Here is a 19636-nt window from a genome sequence, read left to right as displayed (position 1 = left end):
TAATGTGGTTAAAATAACCAGCTCCAATCACATGCATAATGTCTGAATGAAGACCGTATACACAGCCTACACACATAAATCATGTATATACTCTTACATACACGTATTGTAAGTCAGTCTTTAATTTGAGTGACTCAATACTATTTTTTTTCCACAAGATTCTGCCTCATTTGGCAGATGGATAGTGCTTGTTACCAGAGGGCTCTTTTATTCTCATTCTTCCATGGGTGGTCCCATGTATTATTGACTCTGCACCATTCAAAATTCTCCTTGATAATACAGAATTATTCATTTCCCCCACGGACCCTGCTATTGTGCTCTTATCATACTATATTAGTGTATTAGAAATATTAATGAGTTTATCCCTGCAATGTCCCTGAAAGATAAGAAAATGTCACTATTCTTGTTTAGAGTGTTAGGAACCAAGGCAAAGACATAAAGGTGAAAACTGCCGAACATTAACTAAACAATCATCTTTCAGCACAAACATGCCAGCACAGGGAGCAGAGAGATCAGTATATGCAACTCGAGGGCCTGATACTATAAGTATGGGGAAATCTGCTGCCCTGGGCTGAAGCATGCACAGTATTGCGTGGGGCTGGCAAGAGGAGCCACAAGAAGATGGAGCATGTTTGACCCTTTAGAGAACTTCATTGCTAACTCATCTGCAAGGACTTAGATGTGGACCAAGTCCAGGCAAACCTCCATATGGGCAACAAAAAGTATGTCCCAGAGCATCATGAAGTTCTGACAGTTGCCTTAAAGTTTCCCAGTGAAATGGTTTCAAGTTGCTGGGTTTTTCTTTATTTGAACATGAGCAAACTTACACATTTCTCTACAGAGGACTTGATCATATTCAACTTGGCTGAAATGTTTCAAGAGAAAAACAAATCAGACCGTAACAAAACCCCAACATGAAAAATTTCAACATCAAGCTTCAAATTTTCAACAAAAACATTTGTGTGATAGTAATGAAAAGCACTGATGTTTGTATATACTATTCTGCTGTCCTTACTCTCTTGCACTATTTTCTATTTGGACTGGCCCGTACCAGAAGAAATAACACCACTGTGTATGTGTGGGAAAGGACTGGAGGCAGACCAGGGGGCTGCCATGTAGCTCTCATCAACCCTCAAATGGATGACTTGGGAAGTGAGGAAAGCAAGTATTACTGGAGGACACCTTTACAGCACTGCAGAGTTCTGCCTGGTGCACTGCAGACCACAGAATCCTTCTCCCATCTTCATTTAATAACAAAATTAGCACTTCTGGGTGCCCCATGTAACAGTTTTCTGCAAAAGGCCACTCAGTCAGCAGAAGTCAGCTCCTTCAACTGCCCTCCAGCCTACTGCATACGAACATCTCTGCCACAAGCCAAACCTTGGCCCCAGTTGTTTGGACAGCCAGTCAGGGCAGTTTTCAATTTGTATATTTTTAGTTGTCACTACAATGGTCTCCCATTGAATGGAGCCTGGTTGTGGCGCCAACAAAATGCCACAGTGGTCTTTGCAGGAGCTCCCTCTTAGAAAGATCAAAAGGAAAACCCTGTTTTGTTGAAGAGTGAGAACTGAGCGCGCTGTTCTGATATTTATTTATTTTCAATTGTGTTTAAGCCAACCTGGGTTGTGACGTTGGCTTGTCAGCAACCAGTAGCACAGGGCTAGGAAGAAAAAACACATCATAAAAACTGGTAAGAAATGAGAATACTGTTTTGTTGTATGCCTTTTTTGGTTTGGGTTGTTTGGGGTTTTTTTTTTATAGCATTTATAGCAATTTATATTTTATGATTTAAAACACATTTAAAACACAGTGTTGGTGTAATACAGATAAGCATATGAATGAAACAGTTATCTAAAAAGTATGCACATGTGATACCCAAAGATTTGTATACACAGAACTGTTCGAAAGTTATTTTCTGAAGTATGGACTACTCTTTCTTAGAAATAAGGGAAAATATAACATAGCTAAAGTTTGCAACAGAGATTTAGCTGTTCAACTGCACCTTTTAACTACTCGCTGTGACACCCTCTATAAAGTTCTGGAATAATAGCTTTTACTTCTGAGTCAGCTAGTTGTGAATGCCTACATGACTGGCTCACCAAGAAGCACTGGATATCACGATCATTCACCTCCCTTCTTGGGTTAAGTAAATTTAATTTTAGAGAACTGTAGAATCACCAAGGTTGGAAAGGCCTCCAAGACCATCCAGTCCAACCATTCACCTACCAGCAAAATCTCCCCACTAAAACACGTCCCTCAGTACAACATCTAAACATTTCTTGAACACCTCCAGGGACGGTAACTCCCTGGGCAACCTGTTCCACTGCCTGATCACTCTTTCAAAGAAATTTTTCCTAACATCCAACCTGAATCTCCCCTGGTGCAACTTGCGGCCTTTCCCTCTAGTTCTACCACTAGTTACACAGGAGAAGAGGCCAACCTCCACCTTGCCACAACCTCCTTTTAGACAGTTGCAGAGAGCTATAAGGTTGCCCCTGAGCATCCTCTTCCCTAGAATGAACAAGCCGTGTTCCCTCAGCTGCTCCTCATAAGACTTGTGCTCCAGGTACCTCAACAACCTTATTGTTCTTCTCTGGTCACATTTCAAAGGCCTCAATGTCTTTCTGGAAGTGAAGGATCCAAAACTGAACACAGTACTTGAGGTCTGGCCTCACCAGTGCAGAGTACAGACAGATGATCACTTCCTTTCTCCTCACGGCTGCACTACTCCTGATACAAGTCAGGATGCCACTGGCCTTCTTGGCCACCTGAGCACACTGCTGGCTCATGTTTAGCTGAGCGCCAACCAACACCTCTATGTCCATTTCTTCCACACAATCTTCCAGCCACTCTGCCCAAGCCTGTAGCATTGCCTGAGGTTGTCGTGGCCAAAGTGCAGGACCCAGCACTTGGTCTTGTTGAACTTCATCCCACTGGCCTCAGCTCAGCCATCCAGCCTGTTCAGATCCCTCTGCAGGGCCTTGCTACCCTCAGGCAGATCAAGAATTCCTGCCACCTTGGTGTCATCTGCAAACTTACTGAGGGTGCACTCAATGCCCTCATCCAGGTCATCAGTAAACACATTAAACAGGACAGGCTGCAATACTGACCCCTGGGGAACACCACTTGTGACTGGTTGCAAGCTGGATTTAACCCCATTCACCACCACTCTCTGGGCCAGGCCATCCAGCCAGTTCCTTACCTGGCCAAGAGTGCACCTGTCCAAGCCATGGGCTGCCAGCTTCTCTAGGAGAATGTCATGGGAGACAGTGTCAAAGGCTTTGCTCAAGTGTAGGTAGACTACATTGACGGCCTTTATCTTCACTGTATTCCTCAGGCAGTGCACCATTCTTAACTTTGCTAGTTAACTTTGTCTTGTTAAAATAACACATAGTACTAAAAGCAATAGGCAAGTGCCTCCACTTCTATTTGACTATTATTATTAGACTATTCTATTAGCTCATCTAAAAGAGGGCAGTCCTAGGTTCTTTATATCTTCTAATGATCCCTTGTTCTAGAGTGGAGATGGAACAGGCACAAAGGTACAAGCAGCTGAGCATGTTTTCTCACATATACAGGAAGAGCAAACTGCACACTTTCTTGGTCTATTTCTCTCCTCTGTAAGATATCTTCAGCTTTTTGGTGCATGACTTACCTACTATCACAGCTCATTTCATAACTGGGAACTAAAACAGTCCTTTTTCCAGTTTCCCATACTACAGATATTTCAGCAAGGCATGACTTAATTCTTTATCATGGTTTGACAACATACTTCACCTGTGACATTAACAACTTCTTTTAAATTCTAAATGTAATTTTTGAAAACATATGTACTATTTATAAATTAAGAATGTCATTTTCAAAATTTCTGAATTGCCATGCAATAAGTTGACTCCCTTTACAAATCTACCCTCTACACAGTACATTCTTAGAAAAGACAGATGCCATGCATAGTATGCACCTCAGCTTGTAGCCATCTGACAGCTGTTTAACCCAAACAAGATGTCTAACTTCAATTGGCAGCTGAAGATGAGAAGGAGGTTCTTTCTCATCCTATGCATCTCAGGCTGTGGTTAGGCTGGAACTGCCCTCAAGATGTGCTGATCTGTGTGTGAACTATTCAAACAGTAGTAGTAGATTGTAGTAGTACAAGTAGTAGTACAAGTAGTAGTAGATTGCCTCAGACTAATTTTACATGACTAATATGGAATGAATACGAAACCCATCCTTTGGATTCTTACACAGTCAGAGGAGGCAATACCCCTGCTATCCTCATGTTTTCTCTGAACTGGCAGCTTAAGTCCATCAGATGGGGTCTCACTCAATCACAGGAAGAGGCCTGTACTGTAGATGGTCACATTTCATCCAGCCACTATAAATTACTTTCATAGAAATGGGCAGTTGTATGCTGTGGTTCCTCTCGCCCTGGTACAGACACTTAAAACTGATCTATCTTCTAACGTGCATTAAATGTTACCAAATACAAGTGTCAGAGGAGAGCAGAGCTCCTGCTACTGCTTCTAACACAGTTAGTCCCTCGATGAGGCCCACAGAAACCTGCTCATTTATCTTGCTTACTTCTCTGAGCAAATTCACAGCAGGAAAGGTTCCTGCCACTTTGACCAAAAGGGGCAGCTCATGAAAGCTGTCTCTTCCACCTACATATTACATAAGACCTCGACTTCATCCTGGGCATGGTGGCTTGTGTGAGCAGTGACTTTTCATTATTTTATTTCAGCAGACAAAATGAAAACAGCACTATCCGAAACCACTTTATGAATATGCAACTCACAGTTCTCCCTTGTAAGCTCTAATACTCACCGTAGTCACAGAGCACTACTAACAATAGATTTGAAAAATCTTTCAACATCTGTTTCATTCTGACCAGTGAGATCCCAGGTCCTTTTACTCCTCATGTCCTTCTCCAGCTCCAAAGTTCCAAAGTGCTGGCACTTTCTTCAAGAACACCTGAAAGTTAAAAAATTACAGCTGCGTTAGCTTTGTTTCATAAAATACAAGGAGGTAGACACTACGACTGGTAAGAAAAAAAACAATAATTAACACTTTTCTCCCATTCATCCAACCATTATTAATATTGGATCAATGGGTCCGGATAAGCGCAACTATGTCTCATTGCAGAATAAATTTTCCCTCCAGAGATGTCAGCCCTTGAGCCAGAACTACAAAGATAGGCCACAGGAATTTACCTTTGTACTGCAGAAACTGCTATTTTGCATGTCTTGTATTAAGATCAAGACTCCTTCCAATATTTGAAGGGAGCATATAAACAGGAGGGGGAACGACTGTTTACATGGGTGGACAGTGATAGGACAAGGGGGAATGGTTTTAAACTGAGACAGAGGAGGTTTAGGCTAGATATTAGGAGAAAGTTTTTCACCCAGAGGGTGGTGACACTCTGGAACAGGTTGCCCAAGGAGGCTGTGGATGCCCCATTCCTGGACACAATCAAGGCCAGGCTGGATGTGGCTCTGGGCAGCCTGGTCTGGTGGTTGGCGACCCTGCACACAGCAGGGGGGTTGAAACTCGATGATCATTGTGGTCGTTTTCAACCCAGGCCATTCTATGATTCATGACTGCAAAACAGGAAGTATTTTGTACAAAATGTAACTCACCTCAGCACGTGCAGATACTAGAGGTTTATTGCTGCTACATAATTCAAACTGTTTTCAGGTCCAGTAATCTACTGTTATCTCACTGGCTCTATATAATACATTAAGTTATATCCCTGGCTCTATAAAATACATTAAGTTATCTCCCTGGCTCTATAAAAGACCCATAACTGCTTTTTATGCCTTTCAGATCGATCAGCTGTGTGATCCCAAGTGCCAACTTACAATTTCTTCTCCACAGTTTTTTTAAGTTTACAATCCCTGCAGTATTGTCTATGAAACAAAAATAGAGACCCTCCTGGAAAGTTTCAGGATCTCACTTCAGTGAGCTTTCAAGCAGTCATCACGAGTCTCATAGCAATCATATAAAACAGGTTGGAAGAGAAGGACTGCCACAAAACCAACTGCATGCTACAGAAACAGAAGTCAGAGAGAACCTACAAAGAGAAAATCTAGCTCAAAGATTCTCAAAATATGAGAATTGCTCTCTTTTGTATTGCAAAGGAGTGTCAGAAAGTCAGACTCGCTGCGCTCACCGTCGTTCAGACAAGCAGGAAAGTTCTTGTTCAGTGCAGTTTACATCCTAATTTTATGAGAGAAAACTGGCATGGCAGCAGGCATGGTGGAACGCAGAGATGAAACACAGTGCCCGGCTATGACAAAGATGAGGTGCATCTTCAGGAATCATAAAAATAATGAGGCATTTCAACAATAACACTGCTAGAGCTGCTGACCTACGACACAGCCGAAGTGTTCTCTGAAAGCTTTTAAAATTGTTTTAGTTCCTCTTCCTGTCTTCTCTATGCCAATTTGCTCTCCGAGTTCTCTTATGCACATAATTCAAGTGGCTGGAGAGAATAATTTGTGTGGCTTGCTCAGCCCGTTGCAGCAATAGCTGCACCCATCTGACGGGGAATATCATCACCTGCCCACAGGCCTGACAAGGCTCCAGAATTAGATAGCAGCAGCGATACCCCAAACACCCACATCTGATACGCTGTAAATTACCAGAAGACAAACCTCCTGCCTCCAGACAGGGGCAGGCTGCTGGCAGAGCCACGGCACAACCGCTTAAGGAAAACAGCAGAAATTAAGCAGCACTGCTTGAAATTTCACTGAACTGAAGAGGGAAGAAAGATGCTCCGTGGGCAACAATCACCGCCGTGCTGAAAGCTTCCACGGGTCCTTTCCATCTCCAGCTTTCCCTGCTATGCATTTCTCAAATGTGTTTCACAAATACCGTTTTTAGACCATGACGCACCGGCAGGTGAAATCCAAATAATCCTAATTGCAGCCTCACAAGTGACACGCTGCAGGAAGAAACAAAGCGGCAGAAGAAAGAACACATCCTGGGGAAGAAAGAAAGAAGGCTGAGCGGGAGAATTCTCCTGAGACAGCGGCCATACATTTTAATTCACACATGTCAGGCTGACAGATGGAAGAGCAGCGTGGTTCATTAGATGGGGCACTGGAGGGAGACACAGGAGACCTGACTTCTGCTCCTCTTCCTGCCTCCGTCAGATGCACCACGTTAGCAAATCGCAGCATTAATCCTCTCCTCTCCTCCCATTCCCCTGTGCTGTGTTTATACCAGAAACCGTGCAGGGTGGAAGCTCTTGCTGACCACGTCTGTGGACGCAGCCCAGCACCTCTGGGCGTTCCGTTAAGCAGACCACAAGCCCTCTTCCCTTTTACCCCTTCATCTGCGTTATCTCAGTTTGCTTAGGAAAAGGCTCTGGCAGGGTGCACAGGCAACACCCAAGCTCAGACGAGCGTCTGAACCAGCACCAAGACTGACTGCCAGGGCCTTCACCCAGGTGCCTGGGGAAGCCTATGCTGGGGCTGGGCCCTGTGCAGCCCTGCAGCCCCCGCAAGGCCCTGGAGCCCTGATCCAACACAAAGCTGCCTGCCCACCCATTCCTATCACTGCATTCCCTCTCTCCCTTCACTTTTTTTTCCCCATATGTTTGCTCCTCTCAGACTTTTTCACCCTTCCCATCTCGGTTTTGTGCACACAGGGCACTGACCTCTGTGCTTGGCTCACGTTTCTCCCCTTCAGCCTTCCCTCAGCCATCTTCTCCCTACAACTCTTCTCTTTTCTCCTATGCTTAAAAATGCCCCACATCCCTGCCCCCTGCCCCCTGCTCTGCTATTGCTCCCTTCCTTATACTCACATAAAATCTTGCTTTACAAGACAGACAGTATATCTTAAATTGTTTCTTCTCTCTGCAGATCTTTTTACCTCAAGTTCATCAGCTCGATGAGATGAAAAATGATGGAACAGAGAAGACTATCAGACTTTGAATAATTGGCTTCTTTAATTTATTACTCCGGTGGACAAGCAGGGACTGAGGCTCCATTGTGTGAGATGCAGCAGAGGCACAGCAGCACAAAAAGATGCTTTCTGCTCCGAGAGACGGTGTAAGGGGCCGACTGGAAATAGAAGACTTCCTCTCCAAAAGGAATTGGAAATGGCAGATAAGGAGGGCATAAGCCATAAAGGCCTTGGAGATGAAGACCAAGAGGTCTGTGTGGAGCACAAATGACAGGAAAATGTTGAGTCCTTCCTCTGCCATAAATGCCCTTTAGATGTCCCTGTTCCTTGCTGGGAAGCTGGACTAAATGACCTTTAAGGGTCCCCTCCAATTCAAATGATTCCATGATTCTACTCTACTCTACTCTACTCTACACTAGCCTAGCCTAGCCTAGCCTACTTTGTTCTGTTCCATTCTGTTCTGTTCCATGTGGTCTTAGTCTCATCACTTAGCTTTCCTCTGGCACAGCCCCTTGCTGGAAGCTGTACTCTGCTGCCTGCCAGAGGTGTTAGGAGAACAAATCCACTGCCAGCTGTGAGGCACGCGGGCACCGCAGTGTCAGGAACTGTGCAAGAACCAAAGTCACACTATTTTATGATCACTTTGGATGGCATGCAGCTTTTACAACAACAACAACAAAACCTACTGGATTTATGACCTCCAGTGCATTTTCCACGAGTACCAAAGGCCACAGAACAGACTGGTCGTTAGGCAGGCTGGATGGAGCTATCACTGCTAGTGTGCACAGCTAACAAGTGTACAGCTTCACCAACATTTCCCCAGCAACTATTCCCCCCTTCATAGGGCAGATAAGAGACAAGTCAGTGCTGCAGTTAAGAAGGGGTCATCGGGAATCAATCACCCACCCCACAAACAAGCCCCAGGCTTTGCGATGACATGTGCATCAGACAGAGCCTGTATTCTCCCTGACCATGGGTACTCTCGTCGCAGATCCCTGGGAGAGCAGCCCCTGCCCTCACTCCACCCTCCTGCAGGAGCAGGGAGGCCTGTCCTCGCCCACCTCATCCCATAGCAGCTCAGATGCCATGTCCCAGTCACCTCGAGGGACCCAGCCAGGAGCTGTCAAGGAAATAAAGTTACCTACCGAAACTCAAAATGAGCAAAACGTTGCCAGAATGTAAGAGGGAAAACAAAGTCCCAGATGAAAAACAAGTCTCCTTAACTGCTGTCTATTAGTAAACGTGTTGCAGTCCTATTTGCACAGTTGTGTTATGCATGAGGGTGGCTGACGGTGAAGCAGCCCAGCGAGGCAGACCCTGGAAGTCATAGAATCAGAACTGCAGAATCGTCTGAGTTGGAAGAGACCCTTAAAGGCCATCTGGTCCAACTCCCTTAAAACAAACAGGGACACCTACAGCTCCATCAGGTGCTCAGAGCTGCTCCAGCCTAAGTCACCGAGCCCTTCCTACTTTTCACTTGAGGAAGCAGCCAAGCAGCACGAAAAAGAAGCGTCCGTCTGCCACGTCTCTGCAAATGTGAGATATTTCATCTGTCTGTCGGGGAAGAGATTAAGTATTTTCTCTATTGCGCCGTGGGATTAGGCAGCCATTGAGGTGTCACCACTTCAAAACTTCTCGCAAAACCCTCCTCCCTGCCATGAATGCGGGAGCACCTCAGGTGCGCATCACCTCACTGACAGCCCACTGCTGCTGACCATACACCCCACTGCTGCTGACCACACACAGGGCCCTGGCTGGGAGCAGCGCTCTGAGGCTGGAGCTGTGCTCAGGGAGATGCACACACAGCCGTGTGCCGCAGCAGGGGGCCAGGGCTGCCAGCCTCAAAGGCATCGCTCCTTCTTATTTACACATCAGACAATTTGACGTCGTCATCGGATAATGGCTGTATTGAAATCAGGCGTCTAAATTCACCAGGCTGAAAATGACAGTTAAAAATTAATAATAATTCGCTGGTAAAGCATATTGCCGCCAGTATTTGGGGCTGATACTGCAAAATGCTGGGATTTCTCAGCTCTTATCGGTACGGGCTCAGCAATACGAGAGCTGCCAGCACTCCCCATCCTACAGCAGAGTGAATATACGGATGAGATTTGCTGTGGAAAATGTATAGTGACAGTAAGTTTATTAAGCATAAGGAGGGTCGGGAAAACGTCCAAGAAATAATAAATTACGACCGTGCGGAATTAAACGCATTGGATTGACCCTGGTGGCATAAGAGATGGACGCGGCCATCGCTCCTCTGTTCTCCTTCAGATTTTGTTGTTATTCTCCGTATCGCCCATTGTTTCTGGGATCCCCCGCTTACGAAGTTTACCTCACGGACCGCGCTGACAGGGCACACGAATCACGCAGCTGAAACAATTAGGAATTAGCTCCGAAATGCCACCAACTGCCAATACGGACAGGAGAAAGCCGCCCGCTGCGCTCCCCGGCGACTGCACCCCGAGCTGCGCCCGCTGTACGACGGCCAGCGGGCAGCAATGCCGCGCACTCCGGGACGCAGCGCGGCTCCTCCTGTCCGCGCTTCGGGGCAGCGGGCTGCAGCCCGGAGCCCGAAGTTACTCCGCGCCTCCTCACACGCAACGCGGTCCCGCGCCCCAGCACAGCCCGCCCCGCGCCGCCTCCCTCCGGCCCCGCGCTCAACCCCTACCGCGGCCGCGGGACCCCCGAGCTTCGCGGGGACGGAGGGCTGCCTGCCGCGGCGCCGCGCGCTCGCTCACCTCAGGCGGGGGCCGGGGTAAATGGCGGGGCGGCTGTCAGCGGGCGCCGCGCGAGGGGAGCCCGCGCCCCTGGCGGCGAGGCGAAGCGAAGAGACGTGAGGCGAGGCGAGGCGAAGAGCCGCACCGCCCGCCCCGCGCCCGCCGGGGCCGCGCCGCCCTGGCCCGCCCGCCGCCGGGGTGTGGCGGCGCCCCCGCCCTGCGCCCACGGCCGGAGCCGTCCGACCGCCGGGATGACACGGCCCGGCCCCTGGGACGGAGGCACCGGCGGCCCCGTGACAGCTCCCAGTCGGCCCGCGGCGGCCCAGGCTTCAGCGTTCTCAGCCCTCCAGTGCCCGTTCACAGCCGAACTTGGCGTGCGCGTGGGTGTTCCTCGCCATGAGTAACACTCGGGGACTGTTGGGCAGGACGCGCTGATACAGGATCAAACTGTCTTCTTGTGGAGAGGCTTCTTAAAAGAGAAATCCACAACAGCAATTGGCTTATCCCAAACCACTGTTACCTGTGTTTCCCAGACGTGCAGTCTGTGCTTCAAATATATCCCCACTCTGGCAGAGAAGAACAGAAGGGTCTGAAGAGGCCTTTGTGCTAACTGCCGCCATGTACAGAATCTCCCTGCCTTCCGTAGGCCTACGGAAGACCAAGAAAAAGCAATTCTCAGTTATTTTTTTTTTTAAATCCAAAATTCAAAACACTGTTCCCAGTTATTGTCTGTGTGACCATGAAAATAAGCCTGTGCCCCGTTGGCACGCCGAGGCCAAGCAGCAGCCTGCAGCCCATACCACCGCCCTTCCCACTGTGGGCCTGTTTGGATCCACACGTGCTGGGTTACTCTCCCATACACCGGCCATGTGTTAAAGCTCCAAAGGCAGAGTGCCATCTGGAGTGCTGCTGGGAAGGTTCAGGGAAGCAAGGTAAATGCCTGCTGAGGAGCTTGGGCCTATGTTCTGGGAACGGTAAATTCCTCATGTGTCTTAAAGGACGTTCGGGCTGTTTTTAAACATTCTTATTTGAATAATCCAAATCGCTAATATATATACATATGTATATTTAATCTCAGTTTTTAATTTGGTGTTTTTGGTGTCTGTAACATTTTGTTGCAGAGGAGAAGGAGTATGCATGTGTCTAAGAATGATCACAGCTTGCCACCATCAGGACACCACGGAAGATGTGGCTGTGCAATCTGTGCTGTGTCATGGATGGCTTGGGTTGGAAGGGACCTTAAAATCCATCCACATACCCTGCCATGGGCATTGCCACCCAGCAGCTCAGGCTGCCCAGGGCCCCATCCAACCTGGCCTTGAGTGCCTTCAGGGGTGGGGCACCCACAGCTTCTCTGGGCAGCTGTGCCAGGGCCTCACTGCCCTCATAGGTGTCCTGTGACGATGTGGGGCAGGAGGTAATGGCCTTAAGTTGCATCAGGAGAAGTTCAGGTTGGATATTAGGATTTTATTTTTATTTTTTCTCTCACAAAGACCAGTAGGCAGTGGCAGAGGCTGCACAGGGAAGTGGTGGAGTCACCATCCCTGGGGGTGTTCAAGAGCCGTGTAGATGTGGCACTGAGGGATGTGGTGAGCATGCATGGTGGGGAGGGTTGGCAGTTGGACTGGATGAACTTAGTGGTCATTCCAACCTTAATGATTCTAAGATTCTATGAGATCACTCAGCCCCTGCTTTGAATGCTGAGCAGCTCCTAGTGTGTGCAAGTAGCCTGGCCACGGGAGTTTGGCTCCAAGCAGCACCACTATGGAGGAACCTGTGCTCAGGTGGTCATGCCAGAAGCTCACTGTGTGCTGATCATTTCGGGTGCCAGCTAACAAGTGGATGCGCCATGGTTCTGGGTTTGGTTTGAAGGAAATAGTTAATAAATCATGTTTGTTACTAAAATAATACTATAAAGAGATTGTTGGTGATGGGGAAGCATGTTTGCAATGCTCTGAAAGTTCTACTGAATGCCCAGGACTGAAACTCGAGTCTCACTCACTGCCTACTGAAAAACTTACATTGGTGAGTGTTTTGCCAGCATTTTTTCCTCTAGAAACACAATTTAAAAAAGATTAAAACTCTGTTGTAATGCAGAGGAGTAAATACATTCATGAAACAGGAAAGAGCCTGAAACATGTGGTGATATGCTTTCCTCATACCTCAGTATTTTGCACTTACTATACAGCCTGTGATCCAATGGCTTTAAAGTATTTTACAAGTTATTTGTGATCTTTGGTCTTTCTGTTTCTCACTCTTGATGAATAAAGCTTTGTCTTCATCTTAATGCCAGAGTTAACTGAGATTATGCTCGGATTGTAAAGCCAGAAACAAAATCAAGCCTGCAGCTCAGGTGTGTTCATAGAATCACAGAATGGTTTGGGTTGGAAGGGACCCTTAAAAGCCGTCTGGCCCAACTCCTCTGCAGTGAATAGGGACACCTACAGTTCCATCGGGTGCTCAGAGCCCCGTCCAGCCTGACCTTGGGTGTTTGCAGGGATGGGGCATCCACCACCGCCCTAGGCAACCTGTGCCATTGCCTCACCACCCTGATTGTAAAAAACTCCTTCCTTACATCTGATCTAAATCTCCCCTCTTTTACTGTGATACCATTTCGCCATGTCCCATCACAACAGACCCTGTTAAGGAGTGTCCCCTTGTTTCTTAAAGCCCCCTTTAGATACTTCATGGCTGCTTCAGACCCATCTCCCCTTTGCGTCAGCATTTCCAAAAGGGATCGCAGTCCAAAAAATAATGATTAAAAAACACAGGCCGTCAGTATGATTACACGATAGAAGTTGTAACGAAGCCAGAGAGCAGAAGGATGAGCGCAGGATAAATACACAGGCTGCTTTATTAAGCCTTTTGAAGCATACAGGATTATGTTTGCACTTAGCGCACCTGCTGTGATGCTAGGGACTGAGAGCTGTCTTTGTTAACGTGCCATCCAAATTTCATCAAGGTCACATTTTTCATTACAACACGTCTGGTTGGCAGCAGGTAGAAATGCCTCCTTCCTTGCCACTCAGCTTGGTTTCCTTGGAGAGTGAGAAACTGCTAACAGAAGGGACAGGAGAAACAGGGAACAAATGAGCACTCATTCAGCCCAGAACTGTAATGCTGGGAACAAAATTAACGTAGACACCAAAGAATACAAAGAGAAAGTGACCTTTAATTGCTTATCTAGTGCTGGCAGCTGGCATAATAAGCAATTGGGGGGGGCCAAGTGATGACACCTGAGCACTGAGCTGGTGGGGTCTGCCTGGCCCCAGTGTTTGGGATAGTCCTCACAGGAAGGGCAGGCAGAGGAATGGATCCTGGTGCAGGATCCTGGCCTGTATAAACAGGATCCCCCGTGTTCCAGCTGTAAAACAAATGTTTGCATGCACGTGTAACTGCAGGCAGTGGTGGAGGCTGCGGGCAGCCGTCCTGCTGGGTGCCAGGGCAGATCCCATCCGTGGGCTGAGCTCTGCTGCCCATGCAGGAGGCACTGGATGCAGGCATGGAGAATGGCACAGGGGTTGGGCCAGATCGGGCATGTCAGCTGAAACAGATCCACCTGGTACTGCCTGAACTGCATTATAGGTGTTAGATGATGGGCAGCACCAGCAGCTTGGTTGTGCTGGTGGTTTCCGCAGGCCCAGGCTGCTGAGCTGCTTGTGGCTTTCCCTCAGTTCAGCTGAGGAGAAAACATACTTTTTCTCTTGGCATAAAAGCAGGATCATGTATTAGCACATATGGGCTGCAGACCGGCTGAGTGGAGAGCAGCATGGCTGGCTACCACATTACTTCTCACTATGTGCAGGGCAGTGATGCGACATGGTGTGTGTGACTTCTGTCTGAGCAAATGGACTGAAAGTCTCCTGTTGTGGATATTAAATGACCTCAAGCTCTAATAATATCCTAACTGAGGAAGTGAACCACGTAAGCAAGACAAATCTGCCCTCATCCGCACCGACAAAGAAGAGCTAACTGTAAAACCCCAAAGTAGTGCTGGCTTAGGTACAAGCAAGTAACCTGACATGAGCAAAGGAGGTCCGAAGCTGTAATGTCAATATTTGATGGTTTAGGGGGAAGCATCAGAAGGCAGGAAGCAGTGAGAAGCTGAAGTGTATCCCTTTGGAAATGATAACTCTGATAAGCTGATAAAGGACTTCAAAGGACAGGACAACCCCGGTCAGCAATGTTGAGAGAGGTTTTTCTGATTTTAGTATATGTGTCAAGGGAAAGAATGGTAACTATCCTACTGTGTGAACATTTGACTTGTGGATTGGAAGGCAGAAGGAATACAGATGTTTAGTAAATATTACTGTTCTGTTTTGAGGGGAGAACAGATGATAGAGCCATATTCCAGCACTGCAGCCAAATACTTTCTATTCCAATGCAGGTCCAAGAACTTAACATAAGAGCAGCTCAAGTTACAACAGTTTAAAATGGGGTCTGGAGAAACTTGCATCCAGCAAATGGTGACATTGGTTTTCCAATCAGTCAGCTGGGGAGTTTCAGTCCACTGGAAGACTTCTCACGTGTGGGGTTGTATTGATTTGCATTTGCAACATTAGAGCTGCCCGGGCTGACCAAACCTGCCAGCCTTATGCGGAGTCCAGGCATAGCTATGGAAAAGCTGATAGTGAAAAAAGGGGAGTACCACTGCCAATGCCAGCTGACAAAGATTGGTAGTATTTTATATAAAACTACGTGTTTGGTGAACAAAGGTAGCAGTATTGGGATGTAATTATGCTTGCGTTTTCATTGAAGGTTTGGCTTGACATTTCTACGGAGGAAATTTCTGCAGAATTAGCTCAGCATGCATTAAAAGGATTAAATATTGACTAACTTGTCTCAAAATGTCATTTTAATGGATCATCTTCATACAAGACGTATTTACCTAAAAATCTAAGCTTGGATTGGGCTTTGGCAATTTCAGACTTTTTCCAGAGACCTACAAGAGGACACAACACCGTCTCTACTCAAGTTTTCAGATAACGCGCATTGGGAGAGTAATACTGATGACAGGTATCATAGAATCATAGAATGGCCTGGGTTGAAAATGACCACAATGATCATTGAGTTTCAACCCCCTGCTATGTGCAGGGTCACCAACCAGCAGACCAGGCTGCCCAGAGCCACATCCAGCCTGGCCCTGAATGCATTCAGGGATGGGGCATCCACAGCCTCCTTGGGCAACCTGTTCCAGTGCGTCACCACCCTCTGGGTGAAAAACTTCCTCCTAATATGTATCCTAAACCTCCTCTGTCTCAGTTTAAAACCATTCCCCCTTGACCTATCACTGTCCACCCATGTAAACAGTTGTTCCCCCTCCTGTTTATACACTCCTTTCAAGTATTGGAAGGCCGCAATGAGGTCTCCCTGAAGCCTTCCCTTCTCTAAATTAGGTAGTGAGTGATCTATCAGTGAGCCGTCAGGATCTCTGCATATGCTGACCTTTAGCAAGCAGTGCGTGGTTCAGTGTAGCTCCCTTAAAATTCTGCATCCCATCTCAAACGCCACTCTCCCTCCTTCTTAAGATACCCATGGGGATGACAGTCCAGCAGAAGCCTGCAATCTGAATAATGTTTGCATTTGTATGGGTGGGGAGAGAACTGAGCAGGAACATGGGCTCAAGCCCACGTTGCATAGCACAGACATACAGGTGACTGGGAGTATGAAGGACGAGCAACCATGGGGATAGACACTGATTGCCTCTGCAATCGGTACTTCTGCAAATAGCTTTCTCTTGTTTGAGTTCTGCTGTTCACAACTGAAGGTGGTTATCTAATAATCACAGAAAACCTCGGGGGAAGCAGAAGAAAGGAAAATGCAGCGGGTAGAAGGGCTCCAAATGATTTAATTTAAGACAGTTTGATTCCAGGACTCCTGGCATGAAGGGAACACACCCGTAATAGATTTATTACATATAAGGTACGGTGGCTGGAAGATAAAGCTAAGCAAACTCTGATCGTGTATACTGAACACATTTTTTACAGCAGGTAGTAGTAGTTCATTGGGAAAATGTTCCAAGAGTTGTGGTGGGATTTCCCAGAAATCGAGATCTCTTGTTCCTAAAAGAGGAGCTCTAGTTCAAACACCAGTTAACTAAGGGAAGTCCTACAGCATCTGCTACCCGAGAGGTCAGGCTGGCTGGCCACATTCTCTTCTGGCCTTGTAGCCTATAAATAGAGTCCCAGTGGGGAAAAAATTATCCTTATCTCAGGCCTTCTCACTGTAGCAAAAACAATAGAGATGCAGAAAGATCAAAAGTAGGCATTTTGCAGCAGTTACGGCTCGTTTGGTGTTTCTACTAAAGACACCAAAACACGTCGCAGTCCAATTCCAGAATGTCTTTTGAGCTCTTCCTTCCTCCTGTCAGAACGCAGCCATGCCTCATGCACCACTTTTCAGAGCTGTTAACTTGTCAACATCTGAGCATGGCAGCAAAGGCTGGGTTTGAAGTCAGTGGGAGTGCTGCTGTTCTCACGGAAGGGGTGGGTCAAACCAGAACATCTTTGCAATTTGAGGACACACCTCAAACTCTCCATTGGATTTTAAGTGAGACTCGGGGGAATTATGCCACACACACTACAGCTGAGTCTGGCTGAAAGAACAGCTGTTTCTCATAGACATACAGTTACATTTAAACAACATTTGAAATGAATTCTACCTACGTAGCGAGTCATTAAATAGCCACAATACCAACAAGAAGTTTATCCTGTGCAATGGTGCTGCATTTGTTGCCCTTTGCAAACGTTCTGTTTACCTCAAAAGCAGCCACTGGAATAAGAGAACTTTCACACAGCATGTATCCTCCTGCAAACTTTTGGCTTAAATAGCAAGTCCTGCCTTGGAGCGTCTGGGATTATTCTGCACACGTGAATAGAGGGATACAGGAACACAGAAGCAAGTTGGCTTCTCTCAGGTCTACCTCTCATAGCATGTGCTAACCAGCAGGCAATGGGGTGTTCTGAAACAGAGGGCTCTTCACTCTCCCCTGTAGTTTTCCTTTTCTAATACTTAATACTTTAATTCTAAACCACATAGAAAAATGACTCTCAAGAGTGCTGGCCAGGACAACTACCTGGGAGGTATGACACGGGGGCATCCACTCCGAAAAGTACTGAATTATTTCCTTACAAATAAATGTGAACGTTGCCGACAGGCATGGATGTTATATCCCCTGAGCATGCATACCTACAGCTTTCTTGGGAGAACAAAACATGAGAGTTCAAATCTTCCTGGCAGAGGAAGGCCTGAAATGTGAGTTTCTTACACTTTATTCGGGTGCCTGAAGCACTGAGAATTAGGATAAAATGGGGATTGCCAGCATAGGAAGAACAACACAACAGTCACATTTGTGATTATAGCTCAGAAAAAAGGCTGGGGAGGGTTAGGGTTAAGATAACAATGACCTCGTATCAAGTCCACAGATAACTCTGAATCAGCCAATTCCTGCCTTTTCAGAGTATTTTTTGAGAGAACTCTCCAGTTCCAAATGAAAGTGTTCCAGTCTTTAGGAATTGGGTCATAGAAACATAGAATGGCCTGGGCTGAAAAGGACCACAGTGATCATCGAGTTTCAACCCCCTGCTGTGTGCAGGGTCGCCAACCACCAGACCAGGCTGCCCAGAGCCACATCCAGCCTGGCCTTGAATGCCTCCAGGGATGGGGCATCCACAGCCTCCTTGGGCAACCTGTTCAGTGCGTCACCACCCTCTGGGTGAAATACTTCCTCCTAATGTCTAACCTAAACCTCCCCCGTCTCAGTTTAAGACTATTCCCCCTTGTCCTATCACTATCCACCCACGTAAACAGTCATTCCCCCTCCTGTTTATACGCTCCCTTCAAGTACTGGAAGGCCGCAATGAGGTCTCCCCAGAGCCTTCTCTTCTCCAAGCTAAACAAGCCCAGTTCCCTCAAATTGTAAACCTTTGGTTAGAAAAACTAAGTGTCAGTGAGTTTAGCTAATCAACATACAACCAGGAATGATTATTAAAGATACACTTCCTACACTTGTAAGTGCACATACATACATATGTGTGCTTATACATTTTAGACAGAAAGGTTTGCACTTCAGCAGCGTGGTTCAGTTTACATCCATGCCTCCATAGGCTGAATATGAAGTAATTGTTCCTGAAAACAAAGGTAAAAGAGAAACAGAAGGGATGTACAGATTCGCAAGCAGCCTTCTTTTCCTGTCAGAGGCATGGAAAGCCCTCTGTTCTCAAATGAAAAACCTAATCACCATTTAATACTGCTCCATAAAGGAACAAGCACTTTTTGAACTGAGCTCTGTTACAAGCTTCTGTTCAAAGGACTGCATAATTGGGCATCCCTGGCAAAATGAGATAATGTTCACATATCATGATACAAACGTTCCGGGAACGATCAGAACATGAAAGAAAATGAGGTTCATACAGGCACCTTCTATATTAAATTGGCACGATCTGTGAGAAAGGCAGCTCCTCTCTTCTCTCTTCTGTTAGCCTGCATCAGTACTGTTAGTAGACTTTTTGCTATTAGAACCAATGGAAACAGGAACGGGCAACAAGAACTCAGAACAATTCAGTGTAGTGACACATCATATCACACACTGTAACTACGTCACCACACAACGGCTGGCTCTGTATGAGCGTTGGAAGCCTGATTTCTGTGGTCTTACAGCTGGGAAAACACATTCCATGCGCCCAAGGCCTTTCAAAGGCAGCGCGGTGTACCTGTGGCTCTGCCTCAGACTGGCTCCCCCATGAAGCTGCTTCTGTAAGCACCGATGGTTCAGTGGTTCTGGCCTGTCACAAGTCACAGGATACTCAGCAACAGAGCCAGAATATTATAATTACATTAGAATAGCGTGCAATTCTGCCTTGTATTTTTAAATCAAACCTATTCGGTACCCCTTTGGGTACAAAATGAGGTGGCAAAAATACGTTCTATAAAAACCTACCCCACAGAACCACGAGATTTTGATGTGTAAACATTTCAATTCTCTCAAAAAACGTTAAGGAAGAAATAAAGCT

General features: G+C 46.7%; 1 protein-coding gene across 6 annotated transcripts in view; it reads right to left on the bottom strand.

The window, feature by feature from the left end:
* Window positions 1–11456, bottom strand: part of THSD1 (thrombospondin type 1 domain containing 1) — a 30086-nt gene extending 18630 nt beyond the window's left edge. For 2 of the 6 annotated variants that reach the window (XM_417078.7, XM_015275988.4), the window contains exons 1-2: window positions 10647–10723; window positions 4822–4968 (exon numbers count right to left, since the gene is read on the bottom strand). In XM_417078.7, the coding sequence (XP_417078.2) occupies window positions 4822–4879 (58 nt within the window). In that variant the 5' untranslated portion in view covers window positions 4880–4968; window positions 10647–10723. Of the gene's footprint in view, window positions 1–4821; window positions 4969–6166; window positions 6980–10576; window positions 10724–11145 lie in introns of those variants that run through there. The other 4 variants (XM_046900244.1, XM_040705558.2, XM_015275985.4 and 1 more) reach the window with 4 other exon arrangements.
* Window positions 11457–19636: the final 8180 nt, after the last annotated feature.

Source organism: Gallus gallus, chromosome 1 (genome assembly GCF_016699485.2).
Source record: "Gallus gallus isolate bGalGal1 chromosome 1, bGalGal1.mat.broiler.GRCg7b, whole genome shotgun sequence".
NCBI classification, from domain to species: domain Eukaryota; kingdom Metazoa; phylum Chordata; class Aves; order Galliformes; family Phasianidae; genus Gallus; species Gallus gallus.
Note: the sequence above shows the minus strand (reverse complement) of the source record. Positions and strands in the feature narration are given on the sequence as shown.